The sequence below is a fragment of the Bombina bombina genome, chromosome 2 (assembly GCF_027579735.1).
Source record: "Bombina bombina isolate aBomBom1 chromosome 2, aBomBom1.pri, whole genome shotgun sequence".
Classification (NCBI taxonomy): Eukaryota; Metazoa; Chordata; class Amphibia; order Anura; family Bombinatoridae; genus Bombina; species Bombina bombina.
In genome coordinates, this window is record NC_069500.1 from 220,154,856 (window position 1) to 220,172,742 (window position 17,887).

The 17,887-nt window shown below is 38.8% G+C and overlaps 1 protein-coding gene and 2 non-coding genes across 3 annotated transcripts; all 3 read left to right on the top strand.

Annotated features, from left to right (window-relative positions):
• Positions 1-3,952: 3,952 nt before the first annotated feature.
• Positions 3,953-6,789, top strand: LOC128648670 (cytochrome c oxidase subunit 7C, mitochondrial). Its single transcript, XM_053701475.1, has 3 exons — positions 3,953-4,111; positions 5,526-5,661; positions 6,705-6,789. The coding sequence occupies exons 1-2, from the start codon at positions 4,037-4,039 to the stop codon at positions 5,640-5,642; spliced, it is 192 nt and encodes a 63-aa protein (XP_053557450.1). The 5' UTR covers positions 3,953-4,036; the 3' UTR covers positions 5,643-5,661; positions 6,705-6,789.
• LOC128650684 (small nucleolar RNA Z39) lies at positions 4,507-4,570 on the top strand. The gene has a single exon (XR_008400948.1). It is a non-coding gene; the product is annotated as a small nucleolar RNA Z39 (small nucleolar RNA).
• On the top strand, positions 6,555-6,616 carry LOC128650686 (small nucleolar RNA Z39). Its single transcript, XR_008400950.1, has one exon. It is a non-coding gene; the product is annotated as a small nucleolar RNA Z39 (small nucleolar RNA).
• Positions 6,790-17,887: the final 11,098 nt, after the last annotated feature.

The window sequence follows — 17,887 nt, forward strand, 5'->3', positions numbered from 1 at the left end:
GGCGACGTTGAGGGGGCAGATTAGGGGTTAATAAATATAATATAGGGGTCGGCGGGTGTTAGGGGCAGTAGATTAGGGGTACATAAGGGATAACGTAGGTGGCGGCGCTTTGCGGTCGGCAGATTAGGGGTAATAAGTGTAGGGTAGCTGGCGGCGACCGTGTTTGGGGGCAGATTAGGGGTTAATAAAATATAATATAGGGGTCGGCGCGTGTTAGGGGCAGCAGATTAAGGGGTACATAAGGATAACGTAGGTGGCGGCGCTTTGCGGTCGGGCAGATTAGGGTTAATAAGTGTAGGTAGCTGGCGGCGACGTTGTTGGGGGGCAGATTAGGGGTTAATAAATATAATATAGGGGTCGGCGGTGTTTAGGGGCAGCAGATTAGGGGTACATAAGGGATAACGTAGGTGGCGGTCGGGCAGATTAGGGGTTAAAAAAATTTAATAGGAGTGTCGGCGATGTGGGGGGGGACCTCGGTTTAGGGGTACAAAGTAGTTCATGGGTGTTAGTGTACTTTAGAGTACAGTAGTTAAGAGCTTTATAACCGGTGTTAGCCCCAGAAAGCTCTTAACTACTGACTTTTGTTCCTGCGGCTGGGAGTTTTGTCGTTAGATGTCTAACGCTCACTTCAGACACGACTCTAAATACCGGAGTTAGAAAGATCCCATTGAAAAGATAGGATAGGCAATTGACGTAAGGGGGATCTGCGGTATGGAAAAGTCGCGGCTGAAAGGTGTGCGTTAGACCCTATTTTGAGTGACTCCAAATACCGAGGTAGCCTAAAACCAGCGTTAGGAGCCTCTAACGCTGGTTTTCACGGCTAACGCCAAACTCCAAATCTAGGCCTAAGGGGATTAAAATGACATGGCCCCTACCTCAGGGGGCGGGCAGACTTTTGTAACGCAAAGGGGCTTACCTCTAATATTATTCCAAGTGACGTGGTCAACTAACTAAAAAAAAAAAAAACAGTCTTTATAATAATAATTACATTAACGTATTTATTGAAAAAACACAAAGAGGCCAATTTGCCAAAGTGCGAGCAGACATGATATGATGTAGCATATCTTGTCCGCCGCACATCGATAAATGCCGACCAGCGTATTTATCATTGCACAAGCAGTTCTGGTGAGCTGCTTGTGCAATCGCCGCCCCCTACAGATTCGCGGCCAATCAGTTGCTAGCAGGAGAGTGTCAAGGTCAGCCCGATTGTATAGGATCGGCAGATTGAAGATCGCAGCCTCAGAAGCAGCGGGACAAGTTATGGAGCAGTGTGTCTTTAGACCGCTGCTTCATAACTACTGTTTCATAACTACTGTTTGCCACAAATAGGACCTGCTGGCTGAAAATTTTATTTTTGACCACAAATAATACAGTCTTTAAAAATCAGCTGCGCTCTTTAAAAATTACAGGCCATGCTCTGTCTTTACTTACTGTAAGAGCTCTCTCTTTACATCACGCTGGGGACCGTCAAGGCAACCTTATCTGTGTACTGCACCTGCGTTTAATAAGTAGTATCACAATCAAGACGGCTCGAGGACTCATTCTACAAAGTAATTTTATCGGCTGGGACTCCATGTCAGGTTAATTAGGGGGCAGGTCCTGTAACCAAGCGAGTTTAGCTACAGCAGCGTCGCGGAATCGCTGAAGTACAGTGGCCCATACCGCTGTCATAGACTCAGAGTCATAGTCGATTTCAAAAGTCTGCAAAAGAGAAAGATTTCTCACACATCTACGGTGGCGAGGCTCTTCACTCATAGATGAGTGAGTCAAATCTTTTTCTTATTATGCAGACTTTTGAAATCTTACAGACGGTCACCCTCAAAATTCACTTGCGGTCCACTGGTAGACCGCAATCTACGTCCCTTGCCCTCCCCTGCCCTATCTGAAATTATTAATTTTTTTTTGGTCTAGACTGTCCCTTTAATGTAACAATTGAAGTTTCTTAGGTCATTAACAGAGCAGCCAGGAATACCACAAAATGCTTAAATGAAAGAAATAACTATATAGTATATCAGAGATACATATTTGTGATAAAGGTAAAAGTAAGCATGTTTAAAGTACAGCAGGCTGTAGAAAAAAAAAATAAAGACTAAGGACAGAGATGATGTTATGGCAAAAGGTTAATACGATAAAAGTAAAAATGAGGTCTAGCTATCTCCAACCAGATACCAACCTGTGGGAGACTTGTGACAGGAATGAACAGCAAGAATCACTACACAACCAAGTGCCTGCAAGACACAGTATGCAGGTAATGGTAAGCAGATCAAGTATACAGGGTAAGACAAGGCAGGCACGAGAAGAGTAATAAGAAAGGCAAACAAGGTGCTATGCAGGCAATAGCAAAAAAAAAAATACTTGTGTAATGTTAAGCATTAGAAGTGTTTCAGAGAAATGATAAGACTAGCTCAGACCAACAAAAAAACATCAGTGTGAGATCGACATATGGAAGTTCTGTAGCTGGGATTTCAGCAGGGTAACAAAAGTAGGAATGGTATCAAGTTAGGAGGTATGGCCACAAGCATCTGCATTTAGAATATCTTCTTGCATGGCATAAGATTTTTTTACTTTTCCTGAGAAAGTGGCATGACCACCAAAAACAATGATATTTTATTAGTGACAACTATAACCATAAATATTACCTAGAAAATTGTGACTGCCCAAAATACACTACCCCCCCCCGCAAAAAAAAAACACCCAACAATACCTCATACATAAGTGCTACACGCAACTACAGACTCTCCACCTATGATGAACTGTCTACCTGTCCACAATGAAAAACCTGACTCAAGATATTCGCCAACCAAATATGAACCCCATTCCATTATGGCCCCACACAAAGTACCTGCATAAAGGCAGGTGCCTTTTTAACCCATTTAACAAAACTTTCATTTTTACAGAGTGGGGGGCACAAGTATGAGCAGCACCAAGGGTGTCACTACTTGGAATTTAGTTTCAGTTTGGAGTAGGTGTAAAATTTGAACCGTTGTAAAACGAGGGCCACCTGTATTAGTTAAGCACTTCCTGCTGCTTTTTTTTTTAGTTGACAGATGCGTTCCGCTACAAGATAGCAGAATTGACAGCTGTCGCCAACAAAAATACTGGACAATTATTCAGTGACTGGGCAAAATGGTAGGTGGGGTCTCATTATGCCTTCCCCACAAATCTTGATCTATACCCCCCCTCTAGATTTACCATGTTTATTTGTCACAACTGGAGCAGTCATTTTACCCCTTGGCTGCCACTACTTTTACCTTTCTAGTTGCCAGTAATACATATAAACAGAAGTGATTTATCCCCTTGACTGCTCCCCACTTTTTCCTGCTCCATATTTGTACTGTGTGGAGGGATAGGAGGCGTTTCACATTTAGCTTAAACAAAAAGACTTTTTAAAAACAATGGACATTTAAAGAGACAGTCTACTACATAGGTTTTATTGTTTAAAAAGATAATCTCTTTATTACCCAGTAGTAGTGTCTAGTATTTTTGTGAAGGTTTAACAGAGAGGCTAACACTGATACGTGTTTTAAATTGAACAATGTCCATTTAATAAGTTGTTGAAATTAAGAATTGAGGAGTGAAGGAATAGCTAGAATACAAAAAGTTTATGTCTTCACGGTTATGAATTATCGAGAGGGAAAAAGGTAACAAAAATGGTTCTTGAGCATTTATTTTACGGAGTATTTAAAATATGAACAAATAACATCGTTTGCACTTTAAAAAAAAAATCAACTCATAAAAAAGATAATCATTAAGCAACAAAGCCTACGCTCTATCACGACCTTGACAAATCCCTCCTAACCCACCCACTACCTCCAACGTACGTATTAGGAAAGGCCAACTTTTTTTTGCAATTGTAGCTGGGAATTGTAGTCATTATCTTTCTTTCAAGCAAATTACTGTGACAGCAAAATACTACAATTCCCATAGTACCCCGGATGTCTTTCTGTATGTTCCAGCCCTCTTTCTTTAGCGGAAGCGCTGGGATATAGAGGACTCTGAGGTTACGGTAGTGGCCAGAGAGGTTTCAGCTATCATCATGTTTGGTCAGAGTGTTCGCCGTTTCACTACCTCTGTAATTCGTAGGTCCCACTATGAGGAAGGCCCAGGCAAGGTAATGAGTTACAACGTTATTGAGCGAGAACGGTACAAGCGGTTCTCCTATTTTTAAAGTGTTAGAGGTGTCATGATAATCGTGTCTTCTATAGTGAGGCCTTGTATCGCGTCTAAGGCCTCGTGTACCTACCGGCATTTGCGGTGTTTTAAATATACTCCATAATTAAATAGTATAATATTATGAAGTATTTACTGGCTCTATTACATTGATAAATACGTTTGGAATAATTAATTTTGCTATTAATTTGACACCAAAGTACGTGTTAATATTCTCATGATGCTGAGGGAATAGCATAGGTCTAACCTTCATTCACTTATAAATTAGGGGTGTCCTCTTACTAAAGTAGTTTAGTACGTGCTATTTTGCAATGATGATACACTATTTTATCTTTGGTGCAAATGATGTGAACTTATCAGTATGAGTGTATCAATGATACTGTAAACGCTTGCTGATGTACCAAAGCTGAAATCATTTATTCAACACACTCTAAAGGGGACATACATACAAGTTCATATCAAGCAATCTGTGTGCTAAATGTAGGAAGGTTAAGTTCCATGGAATGCACTCCTGCCTCTGTGGAAACCTAATTATACCATAAACAATTAAAATGCAGTTGTGTGTGCGTGTTTTTTTTTTGTTTTTTTTCTGTGCTTAATTAAACTTTTTATGTGGACTTAAATTCAGTTTAATGTCCCATCTAAGTATGCCAGATAGCCTTACACTCAGTGCATGCTACTCTGATTGCTTTAGAACAGTGCAAAAGCTCTATTACTAGCCACAATCAAGTGAGAAGCTTAGACCACCTGTGAACCCTGGAGCATATGTTTATTATATTTTGCATATTGTACTTGGAAGGTGACTGGTTTACATGCTTTTAATGCAGACATTTTGTAGGCTTTGTATGTAAAGGGACATTAAAGTAAAAATTTACTTTCGTTATCAAAATTTGCACTTTTTTTTTTTTTTTTTTTTTTTTTTTTTTTGTTTTTTTTTTTTTTTTGTTTAATATATATGCACATTGAGACACCATCACCTGACCATGAGAAGTGCACAGTATGTGTTGTGATTGGCTGATGGCTGTGTCATAATAAAGAGAGCAGGGGCAATTGGAAGTAACTGACATTTGTCAGGAAAAAAAAAACTCTTAAAATTTAGACAAAATTTTTATTAAATTCTCTTTATGTGTTTTGATTTTGCAATATTACTATAATGGTTCTGGTGTATTTACTGATGTAAATTATATATTTTTTTTTTAAAAAAAAGCCATAGCTGTGCATTTTTATGTTTATAGTGTGTGGTTGTTGGTTTTTTTTTTTTTTTTTTTTTTTTAAATCAAGTGTACGTAATAAAGATTAATTTTGTTTGCAACCTCTTTCTGTATTAAGATTTCAAAACTATTTTTTCTCTATAGAATCTACCTTTCTCTGTGGAAAACAAATGGCGATTGCTAGGGATGATGACCCTTTTCTTTGGCAGTGGATTTGCATTTCCCTTCATCATAGTCAGACATCAACTGCTAAAGAAATGAACACGCTGTACTATTAAAGGTATTGCAAATATTTTCCTTTGTCATGTCAAAGGCTTTGTTTCTTTTTCGGAAAGGTTTGTGGTTGAGTATGTATGATTATTTTTTATTAATAATTATAGCATGAACTTCTCAAATGTTTGATTATCTTGTTTCATTGCTAGTTTTAGTCAATTCTAAAATATCTTTCAGTCTTTTGGAAAAGATCTTAAAAGTACTATTTTTAAACTCTAGGTTGTAGAATATCCCATTCGGCACACTGTACTTGAAAGTATACTGCTACAGTTTTTATTTTGCTCCTGTAATTGTCTAAACATTGTGTCTTTTACAGTTTTGTCAACTGCAGGCTTTACAAGGCTAACTGTTACATAGCTATCTACTGAGCCCAACTAGGGACAGATGAATTGCAAATCAATTGAGTTTTTACTTACAAATTCAGTGTCCAGCTAGTAACCTTGTCAGAGTTGCTTCTCCAGATAATGCATTGAAGCAAAAAGGTGTTAAATCATTCATTAAGTTTTCACACTCACCTGCTAAATTTAATTTAGGGCTTCAGAAAAATCTTGTAATTACAAAGTTCCTTTAATATACAGTGGATTATAAAATAACCCCAAAAGCAAGTAATCATAAAACGTAAAATATCATTTTAATGTTTAAGTGAACAGGACATACTTTTACTTGCCTGACTGTTTCAATGTATTGGGAAAACAAACATAAGTCCCTAAAGTAGAGGTCCTAGACTGTTCTCTTCTTTCAAGTGGTAAGGGCACTATGGCTTCTCTGGCTATACCTTGTGTGGGGTGAATAAATTACAAAAGCAATGGTTGAAAGTGAAATAGCATCCACAAGTTTAAATGCATTTTTAATAACTTTGTAAACTTTGTATCTTATTTTTACTTTCCCTTTAAAAAAAAAGTGCAAATGATGTAAAAGTAACGGTATGATAAATAATGATACTGTAAACGCTTTCTGATGCACATTTTATTTATTTGGAAATTAACAAGAGCATTAGTTGCTCTAGTAAAGTAAAAAAGCATCTCTCATATGTCATTATTTTCTTTCTAGGTACCGGGGACCTAATGTTTGATGGAGTATGTATAAATTTCCCGCTATACCAGACGACATTTGTAAATAAAGAAGTTGTGATCTATTTTTTTGTTTGTTTTCTTTTGCAAATAGTTGGGGTATGCAACATCAGTTTGGTTTTGACACAACACTGAGTAACTAATTGGTGTAGTGTATATGCTATAGGGATTCTTGATGGTGTTCTGTTCCTTTTAAAAGAAATCAGTGTAAAGTGATCTAATGAATGTCAGTGTTGAGGTCCAGGCCCCTCACACTATTGACTTAAAGGGACAGTCTACTCCCAGAATTTTTTATTGTTTAAAAAGATAGATAATCCCTTTTATTACCCATTCCCCAGTTTTGCATAACCAACATGGTTATATTAATATACCTTTTGTGATTACCTTGTATATAAGCCTCTGCAGACTACCCCTTTTAAGTTATTTTGACATACTTGTATTTTAGGCAATACATGCCCTCTCATAAGTAACTCCACGGGTTTGAGCACAATGTTATCTATATGGCACACATAAACTAACGCCCTCTAGCTGTGAAACTGTCAAATGCATTCAGGTAAGAGGTGGTCTTCAAGGGCTTAGAAATTAGCGCATGATGCGATCTAGGTTTAGCTTTCAACTAAGAATACCAAGAGCACAAAGCAAGTTTGATTAACCCCTTAATGACCACAGCACTTTTCCATTTTCTGTCCGTTTGGGACCAAGGCTATTTTTTTTTTAATAAATAAAGCTTTATTGTTGTAACTGTACAATACAATAAATGTGAACAGCATGAAATCAGGAGTATAGTATACTATATGCATTCAATATGGTACAAAACAAATGGGTTATGGTTACATCCAAATAAAGTCATAGAGGGTCTTAACATCTGGTAACAAGACCCTCTTAAAAGCAGTGTGTTTTTATTTTTTCCATTTATTTCCTTTTTTAGATGATCTATCAAGAGCTCCTGTTCTCTCCACTGAAGATTTATCAAGACTATATTTTCCAGGGAAATGCTAGCCGCACTACCCGGATATCCGTTACTATATTCTCCGGAGAGGATGGGTGTGTTGGAAGAGTATGTGGGAAGGGTGGAGCGTTAGGGTTCAATAGAGGAGAGACAAGAAAAAGGTGAAGAAGGAAGAAAAGGGAATGGGGGGGGGGGCAGGAGAAGAGAGAAGGAAGAGAAAAAAAATGTGGAACAGGGGAGGTGGATCGTCTATTAAATTGTTTTGTTCCAGATTGCTAGAATGTATTCATGTGTCTAATTTGTGGGTCTTGAGATAATGGTAACGTTCCAGGGTAAGCAAATCAGAGACTTGCAGTCTCCACTCTAGTAGAGATAGTACCTCCTGGGATTTCCATCTTTTGGGGATGAGTTTTTTTTTGCGGCTTTTAACATAATCAACAGGAGAGCCAATTTGGCCTTATCTGGTATTTTAGGAAGTTCACAGAACAAGCTTTCAGGGGTTTGGGGGGACCTGCATCTGCAGTATATCAGAGATTGCAGCGAAACCTCTGACCAGAACGTGCGTAATTTTGGGCAGAACCACCACATATGGAGGAGTGTACCCTCTTCTCCACATCCCCTCCAGCAAGTGTTGCTCAGCGCTGGCAAGATTTTGTGGAGTCTGGAAGGTGTGAGGTACCACCGGGTTAGAAACTTCAGGTGTATCTCCTGAATAGTGGCTGAGACAGATGAGCGTTTTGTTAGGAAAGACTCTTTTCCAGGAGTCATCATCGATGTCTTGAGATAGTTCCCTACTCCATGCCAATGTGTATGATGGGGTGTCTGTAGTGCCCAGCCCAGAGGTGAGTTTGTATAGGAGTGAGATTAGGTGCCTTGGAGATGTTGGTGAGAGACACAATTTTTCAAACTGTTTAAGTTCTCTACCAAAGTCTGTCTTATGTTTGTGGTAGGAGATGTAGTGAATAAGTTGGTTGTAGTTCATCCAATGGGAGAACTTCCCTATATCTCTTTTAGCTGTGCATGTGTTTTAATATTTTATTTTCAACCGCGTAAAGAACTTAGCCTTCTTTTAAGTGGTATGGATGTTTAATACGGTTACTTAAGGCACTGTAAGGAAGGCTCTTGTTATCAATGATTGGGGTTAGAGGGGAAAATTTAGTTGAAATGTGAGTAGAGGTAGCAATCGTCCTGTCCCACTCAGTCAAGGCGTTTGTTGTTATTAATATATTTAAAGTTTTAGGTCTATCTTGGGGGGGGAGACCAGGCCAGAGTGCCAATGTTATTGACAGAAAATATTTGTCGATCTAAATGTACGCAGGCCTTATCTATGGTGTTATGGGACCATTCCACAATTCTTTGTAACATTATAGCTTTTCTGTATGCAATTAGCTTTGGGAGGCCAAGGCCCCCCTTATCTCTTGTGAGATACATGTTTTTCTTGGGACTCTCTGCCTAGTCCCCGCCCAAATATATTGGTCAATGAGTCTTTGCAATTGATTAAGGTAATTTTCCTGTAAAGGAATAGGTAGCGCTTGCATCACATAATAATCGGGGGAGAATATTCATCTTAATGATCCCTATTCTTCCCAACCAAGACACAGGTTTATTTCTCCATGTGAGTAAATCTTTCTATTTCTTTTTTCAAAGGGATTAAATTGTGTTTGAAGAGATCTGATGGTGTTGGTGTGAGATATATACCCAGTTATTTCAGATTAGTTTTAGCTATGGTTACGTGGTGCTCAGTCTTAAGTTTCTGTATACATTGGTTTTGAGTGTTAATATTCATCAGCTCAGATTTATTAAGGTTTAGTAGAAAGTTGGACACTCTACCATAGGCTTTCAATTCTCTTAACAATTCCGGGACAGAGGATTCAGCTTTTTTAGTATAAAGAGGGCGTCATCTGCATGGAATGCCTGTTTGTATTCGGTGTCACCTACCGTTATACCCGTAATATTAGTTTTATTTTGTGGGCTAGGATCTCCATGGAGATCGCAAAGAGCAGAGGCGATAACGGGCAGCCTTGTCGTTTACCATTACATATCTGAAATCTATCGGAAAGCATGCCATTCACCCTGACCCTTGCGTTCCCATCTTGCTCATTGTAAGAAGGGCCATCCTACCCTATCGAATGCCTTCTCCGCATCAGTGGAGAAGAGCACCGTAGGTATGTCAGAGACCCTAGCGTGATTAATCAGCTGGATAACTTTAGTGGTGTTATCGCTTTCCTCCCTCTTGGGTACAAATTCTACCTGATCGTTGTGTATTAACCCTGGGATATATTTAATAAGTCTGTTGGCTAAGGTTTTGGCAAGGATTTTCATGTCATGGTTGATGAGGGAGATAGTTCTAAAGTTTCCTGGTTTATCCGCTGGTTTCCCTGGCTTAGCAATAAGAGTAATGTGTGCCTCTAACAGAGACTTAGTTAATTTAGGGTTCTCTTGAAGTTGGTTAAAAAGTTTGTAAGTGGGTAGAGAGGGTTCCCTGGAACTTTTTATAGTATCCAGAGGTGAGGCCACCCGGGCCCGGGATTTTGCCCGTCGGCATGTCCTTAATGGCTTGTGATATCTCCTCTAGGGAGATTGGGCCAGAGAGTGAATTTGCTGCATCTGTGTCTAAAGACGGTAAGTGTAGCCTTGTAAAGTATTCATCTATTCTCTCTGGGAGTGGGGTTGTGATATTGCCTGATTGAGTTTAGTCTCTATTACATAGCTTGCTGTAATAGTCCCAGAAAGCTGAAGCTGTACCTTGACTATCTCTCATGACAAGGTTTTCGGGAGTGGATACTTGCGGATACCAGGTTTGTTGCCTCCTTCGAAATAGAATTGCTTGAGGAATAAGGCATTTCTTTGGTGGATATCTGTGAGGTGTTGATGAAGCTCGGCTCTAGTGTCAAAGTTTATTTTTAGTTGTTACGTTGGAGGGATCTTTTTTTATGGTCAAATTCCAGGGATTTGATGGTTTCTGATCCACAAAAACATATGTGTATATCAAAACAAATCGCAAAAAATCTATTTTATAAAAATATTGGAAAAAATGATTAAAAAAAACTTTTTGAACAACAGGTGTGTACTCAAACTAGTTGGTGTGATTAGAAAGTCATTAAAAAGTCATTGGAGGTGTGGAGGTTCCTGAAATTCAGTCCATTTGGTATAATGGTCCTTTGGAGATCCTTTATTTGTAATCCTAAAAAAGCATTAGAAGTCCTAAAAAATGTTTGAAGATCCAAAGTGTAAAAATATACAAAATGTGTAAAAGTGTGATCGATGTATAGAAAAAATAAAAATGGTGGAAAAAGATGGTGAAAAAGGATAAGGATACTCTGCAAATTTCTCAAGACCTATAAATAAAAAAATACTAACATAGTGTAATACTGTTTAGGTATTTCAGAATTAGTAGGAATAAAACTCACCATATATCTGTCAACGCGTTTCGGCCTGCCAAGGAGGCCTTTCTCAAGACTAATAAATGGTGTTGGTGAGCTAGAACTTATATACCCTTACTTGACCAATCAACTCTATGTTGGTCGCGCCAAAAAACGTCAAACCGGAAGTGATTACTTATCTCACCGAATGTTTATTTCGTTTTTATCTATTTTTTTATATCTTATTTAATATAATTTTTGTTATTTAGGGGCAGTGATTATTGATTGTTCCACAATGTCTCCCATTAGTGTTTCTTTATCCCCTATTTCTACTTCCACTGTATTTGTCTGATGCCGTAGTTTCTAAGAACCGGAAGTGTTTAAAGCGATGTGACCTTCCGGTGTGGTTCTCTATGGCCGGGAAGTGTGAGAGGAGAGAGTTTCCGGTTCCTTCTAAATGTTCGTGTTATAATTGCATTAAGTTTGCTTAGCGAATAAACGGATATGATCCATTTTGCCTACTTGGTTTTTGTCATTGTATGTTTGTTATCTATCTTAAGTATGTTCTATAGTTATCAGAAGTGGCTGTTTTAGTTCCGAAAGAAACAGAAAAAACTTAAGATTTGTGGGCCAATTCACTTCCGGTACATTTTTCTAAGGCCGGAAATAGAGAGCCGTATTTCGGTTTCTCCTGGGTATCCCATGTGAGTAAGAGATAAATTGGTCAAGACTATAACACATGATTCCATAGTTCTTGTATGTGTCAGATACCAAACATACCACTTAATTGTGTTTGGTACACAGTCATTCGGTATGTGTCATTCTAAATTGTTACCGGTACCGGTCCACGATATTGTAATTGGAGAAATGGAATACATTTAACTTTTTAAATGTTTTTGAAACTGAAGGAACATGTATTTATGTGTTATTTTCTATGTAAAATTAATAGGTACATATTGTAACAATTTAGAATTACACAAATAAAGGATCTCCAAAGGACCATTATACCAAATGGACTGAATTTCAGGAACCTCCACACCTCCAACAATGACTTTTTAATGACTTTCTAATCACACCAACTAGTTTGAGTACACACCTGTTCAAAAAGTTTTTTTTAATCATTTTTTCCAATATTTTTATAAAATAGCTTTTTTGCGATTTGTTTTGATATACACATATATGTTTTTGTGGATCACATCCCAATTTATTCACATGCTAACTATAACTGCTTTTGTAGAGCTCATTTTTGGAGACTGTTTTTAAATACTTTTATATATATATTTTTGATCACAACGTTTACTTCTTCTCATTCAATTTTCTTGGTATACTGGTATTATTGCACTTTTTTTCCACACAATTGTTGTGTTTACGATACTAGGGAGGTCACTCACCAGTACGACCTCACCATCATACTGTATATGTGAGACTCACAATACTTTATATTCAGACAGCCATATTCGTTTTTAAATCTGCTTTTAGGACACATTTATATGTAATAGGATTTTATTAACATGGATCCATGTACTTAATTGTTTTAACTATTTAATATTCTGTGAATTGTACCCGGTTGTTTTAATTATACGATATTTTGTGCAAATTGTAATTATTCTTTGTTAAATACACCATATCTAAATTCTAAATCTATCCTTATAACACATGATTCCACATAGAAATTTTTTCTAAACACCCAATATATGCTATCCTAACCCAGGGTCCTAGCATCAAAACTACAATTATTAATCACATAAGCCCCTGCCTATTTTTTGGCGCTCCTATCTATTTACTTTTTCATATTCTATTAACTTAGTGGGCACTTGGGGGACCCACATTAGACAGGAGCAAGAGGTCACCAAACGCAGCGCTGTAGGATACCAATATTTCTAATTTGATGGTTTCTAGCAATGCTGAATGGTTCTTGGGACGTTTATTTATTTTAGACTTATGCTTGATAAATAGACCTCTGACAACTGATTTGTGCGCCTCCCATTCAGTAATGAGGGATGTGGTAGAATTTGAGTTTAGTTCAAAATATTCCTTTAATTGTTTCTGAATGTATTTGCTATTGGAAGATTATCTAACAAAGTATCATCCAATCTCCACAACTTGGGGGAGACTGGATGTCAGGCCAGAGAATCAGACAAGTAACTGGAGCATGATCTGACCACGTGATAGGTCCAATGGTGCATGCATCCATGATAGTTAATCCGTTGGAGTCAGTAAAAATATGATCTATCCTAGTGTAGCAACTATGTGGGTTTGAGTAAAATGTGTAATCTCTGTTGGAGGGATGTAGTGTTCCCCAAACGTAGTGAACTTTTAGTTCATTCAAGGTGGATTTAATGGATTTCATGGTTGTTTAGGGACATTGTAGGTACCTCTAGAGGGAATCTAGTGCTGGGTCTAGAGCGAGGTTAAAGTCTCCTGCCAGAAAAGATGATGCCTTGTGCATGATCAAGGCGTAAGTTGGCTATCGTTTTGAAAAACGCTGGCTAAACTGTATTCTGGGCATACCACGTTTAAAAGTGTAATATTATGGCCATATAGTGTACCCTTGAGTAAGAGGTATCTACCCTCTGGGTTCCTATCAGTGTGGAGTATCTGAACTGGGAGTGTTTTGTGGAAGAGTATAGCCCACCCCTGCTCTTTTGTTGGGCCCAGATGCAAAATAGGCTGTGGGGTAAAATGGCTTGTGCTACTTAGGCTCTTTCCCTTTTGGAAGTGGGTCTCTTGTAACATCAGTATATGATTATTTAATTTTTGTAAGTCATGAAATGCAATAGATCGTTTTCCAGGGTTGTTAAGCCCTTTTGCATTTATAGTTGTCAAATGGATTGAGTGGTCCTGGAACCTACTGGTTTTAGGGGGTATAGTGACAATGTGGGGAAAAAAATAGAACCTGGTTAGAGATAGCAAGGGGATGAAATATGGGGAAGAATGGAGCTTTTTTAGAGAGATAAGTACAGGTAGAAGAGTCTGAGAAAGAAAAGACGTCCAAAGGAAGGGGTAGTTAGAAGTTACTTTCCTGAAAGAGCAAGAGAAAAAAAGAACAGAATCTCACGGGGTAGTAAACCCATTGCAGATTAGTAATATAACTTTTGGTAGATTAAGGATTATCACATGGCATTGAAGGGCGCTAGAGGAGGGAGAGGGATATGAGGGGGGAGAGAGAGGACCTTAGATAACATGTCGTAAGGAGATGGGGACAAGGATAATAATAGGATCTGGGGTGTGCTAATTTAATAAAATATATATATTCCGTCTGGTATGATGTAGTATTATCAGATCATGGGGACATTAGATCTAACGCTAACTCTCTATTATCTCAGTGTATGTTCCCGTGATATAAAACCTTATCATAATTCTATTGTGAGTGTGTCACTAGGAGACTGGGAACAGGAGTGGAAACAAATATCAATGTCAAAACATTAGGAATATAATATAGATTCTTAGTCTAAAGGTAAACTGTGCTTATCCCCTTAACGACTGAGGACGTGCAGGGTACGTCCTCAGAAACAAGGCAGTTAATGCCTGAGAACGTACCCTGCACGTCCTCAGTGTGGAAAGCAGCTGGAAGCGATCCTGCTCGCTTCCAGCTGCTTTCCGGTTATTGCAGTGATGCCTCGATATGGAGGCATCCTGCAATAACCTTTCACGGCCATCCGATGCAGAGAGAGCCACTCTGTGGCCCTCTCTGCACCGGACATCGATGGCCGGTATCGTTGGTGGGTGGGAGCCGGTATGGGAGGTGGGGTGGCGGCCATCGATGGCCCTGGTCATGTGGAGGGGGGCGGGATCGTGGGCGGGGGAGTCCGGGGGCGGGGCGCGTGCACGGGGAGGGAGCGGGGTGGGAACCGCTACACTACGGAAAAAATGTGTCCCCAAAACACAAAGTGGGACAAATAAAAAAGCCCTTGTGTGATTTGGGGGGTGGGGGGCGATTGAGCTACACTACAGAAATTAAAAAAAAATAATAATAAACAGTTGATTGTTCAAAATGGGTACTGGCCAGACAGCTGCCAGTACCAAGATGGCCCCCAATAAGGCTGAGAGGGAGGCGTAGAGAGCTGTTTTGGGGGGGATCAGGGAGGTTGGGGGTTAAGGGGGGGATCCTAAACACAGCATATGTAAATATGCTTTTTTTTTTTTTTTTCTTTAAAAAAAAAAACTTTTATTTTAGTACTGGCAGACTTTCTGCCAGTACTTAAGATGGCGGGGACAATTGTGGGGTGGGGGAGAGAAGGGAGCTGTTTGGGAGGGATCAGGGGGTGGGATGTGTCAGGTGGGAGGCTGATCTCTACACTAAAGCTAAAATTAACCCTGCAAGCTCCCTACAAACTACCTAATTAACCCCTTCACTGCTAGCCATAATACACGTGTGATGCGCAGCAGCATTTAGCGACTTTCTAATTACCATAAAGCAACGCCAAAGTCATATATGTCTGCTATTTCTGAACAAAGGGCATCCCAGAGAAGCATTTACAACCATTTGTGCCCATAATTGCACAAGCTGTTTGTAAATAATTTCAGTGAGAAACCTAACATTGTGAAAAAATTAACATTTTTTTTTACTTTGATCGCATTTGGCTGGCTGTGAAATGGTGGCATGAAATATACCAAAATGGGCCTAGATCAATACTTGGGGTTGTCTCTACACTACACTAAAGCTAAAATTAACCCTAGAAGCTCCCTACATGCTCCCCTAATTAACCCCTTCAATGCTGGGCATATACACGTTATTGTGCGCAGTGGCATTTAGCAGCCTTCTAATTACCAAAAAGCAAAGCCAAAGCCATATATGTCTGCTATTCTGAACAAAGGGGATCCCAGAGAAGCATTTACAACCCTTTATGCCCATAATTGCACAAGTTGTTGATAATAATTTCAGTGAGAAACCTAAAGTTTGTGAAAAAATTTGTGAAAAAGTGAACAATTTTTTTTATTTGATCGCATTTGGCGGTGAAAAGTAGTGGCATGAAATATACCCAAAAATGGGCCTAGATCAATACTTTGGGATGTCCTTCTAAAAAAAAAATATATACATGTCAATAGATATTCAGGGATTCCTGAAAGATATTAGTTGTCCCAATGTAAACTAGCGCTAATTTTGAAAAAAAGTGGTTTGGAAATAGCAAAGTGCTACTTGTATTTATGGCCATATAACTTGCAAAAAAAGCAAAGAAGATGTAACATTGGGTATTTCTAAACTCAGGACAAAATTTAGAAACTATTTAGCATGGGTGTTTATTGGTGGTTGTAGATGTGTAACAGATTTTGGGCTGGTCCAAAGTTAGAAAAAAGTGTGTTTTTTTCCATTTTTCCTTCATATTTTATAATGTTTTTTATAGTAAACTTATAAGATATGATGAAAATATTGGTATCCTTTTGAAAGTCATTTAATGGCGAGAAAAACGGTATATAATATTTGTGGGTACAGTAAATGAGTAAGAGGAAAATTACTGCTAAACACAAACACCGCAAAAATGTAAAAATAGCCTTGGTCCCAAACGGACAGAAAATGGAAAAGTGCTGCGGGTCATTAAGGGGTTATTGAAACAAGAAAAAACAGACCACGTAGGCCACAGAACAAGCATTAGAACAGGTAATACAGTAGAGGTACTCGTATAATCTGAAAGAATCATAGTATTCTAGGGCGCTGACTAATATCACCTTCATATCAATGCAACTACATAAGGGCTAGCATTTTGTAAGTATAGGGAGCCATATCAAGGTAGTTCAAGTCACAGAGTGCTTCAAGAGCAGTGTATGGCATCAGTATGTATTTATGTAGTATAGTCTCTTGCGTATATATGGTATAGCTGTCCTCAAGCAAGGCTATTAATGGGTCCATTAAAAGTATTAAATGTTAAGGCTATAGGGTAATGGGTTGCCCAGTTAAGTCGTTGGGGGTAGTCGTCTAGGCTACAAAAAAAAAATCTCCAAGACACTAAGTGTCATATAAAATTTAGTCTTTTAGCCCACGGAATATAAAAAATGTAAACATTTAGTTATATGGCGAGCAACTTGGGCGCATAGAAACTGGTAGAGCCCTCAGGTTAACCTGTAACATAAGTATATTTTATATTTGTGCATAGTAAAAACAAAGAACATTCACATCAACATTTTGTTCAATTATAGTAAACAAGAAGTAAAAAAATAAACAGTAACAAAGATCACTATCAAGTAGATCTCATAGCTTTTAAATCTTTTTTATATGACCCTTGGGCCCTATCGTGAAGCAGGATAAGTCCTTCTCCAATGCCAGGGTAAGAAGAATGTCCAGGTGCGGGCCTTGGTGTAAATACCTGTACAGAAAGACCTTACATATACAGGGGACTTTTGGGAGTTCGTCATCTTGATTTAAAGGAGCAGGAGTACTCTCAGGAATCCGCCACCTGTCTTTGCTCGGTAGAAGAGGTGGAAGGCTGTTCCCCTCAGGGGAATCCTTCGACAAGGCATTCCCAGCATTGGGTGATGAAGCGAGGTCCATGAAAAATTTCTGTGGAGCCATTCCAGGACGGAATATGAATGTTCTGTTGTGTTTGGTAGCCAGTAAAGACACGGGAAAAACCCCATCTATATTGTATTCCATTTTTCCTTAAAGGAGATGTAATATGTGACAATTCTCTCCTTTTTTTTTGTAACTTTACCGGGGCAAGGTCCATAAAAAATTTGTATCTCCTCCCCCACATGGAGGACAGGGTGGTTTGTTCTGGTACATTTCAGGATTTTTTCTCTGTCTTTGTAGTTGAGAAATTTATTAATAATGTCCCTGGGGGGGGGCTTTAGGTGGTGGTTTAGGGTCGTAAGGCCCTGTGGCCCTTTCAATAGGGATGGCTGCTGCCCGAAGGGTCC

Excerpts from the sequence above, each read along its gene's own strand:
- LOC128648670 (XM_053701475.1), top strand. The coding sequence starts at position 4,037 with ATGTTTGGTCAGAGTGTTCGCCGTTTCACTACCTCTGTAATTCGTAGG. Across the intron at positions 4,112-5,525 it reads ATGAGGAAGGCCCAGGCAAG|AATCTACCTTTCTCTGTGGA; the intron begins GTAATGAGTTAC and ends TTTTCTCTATAG.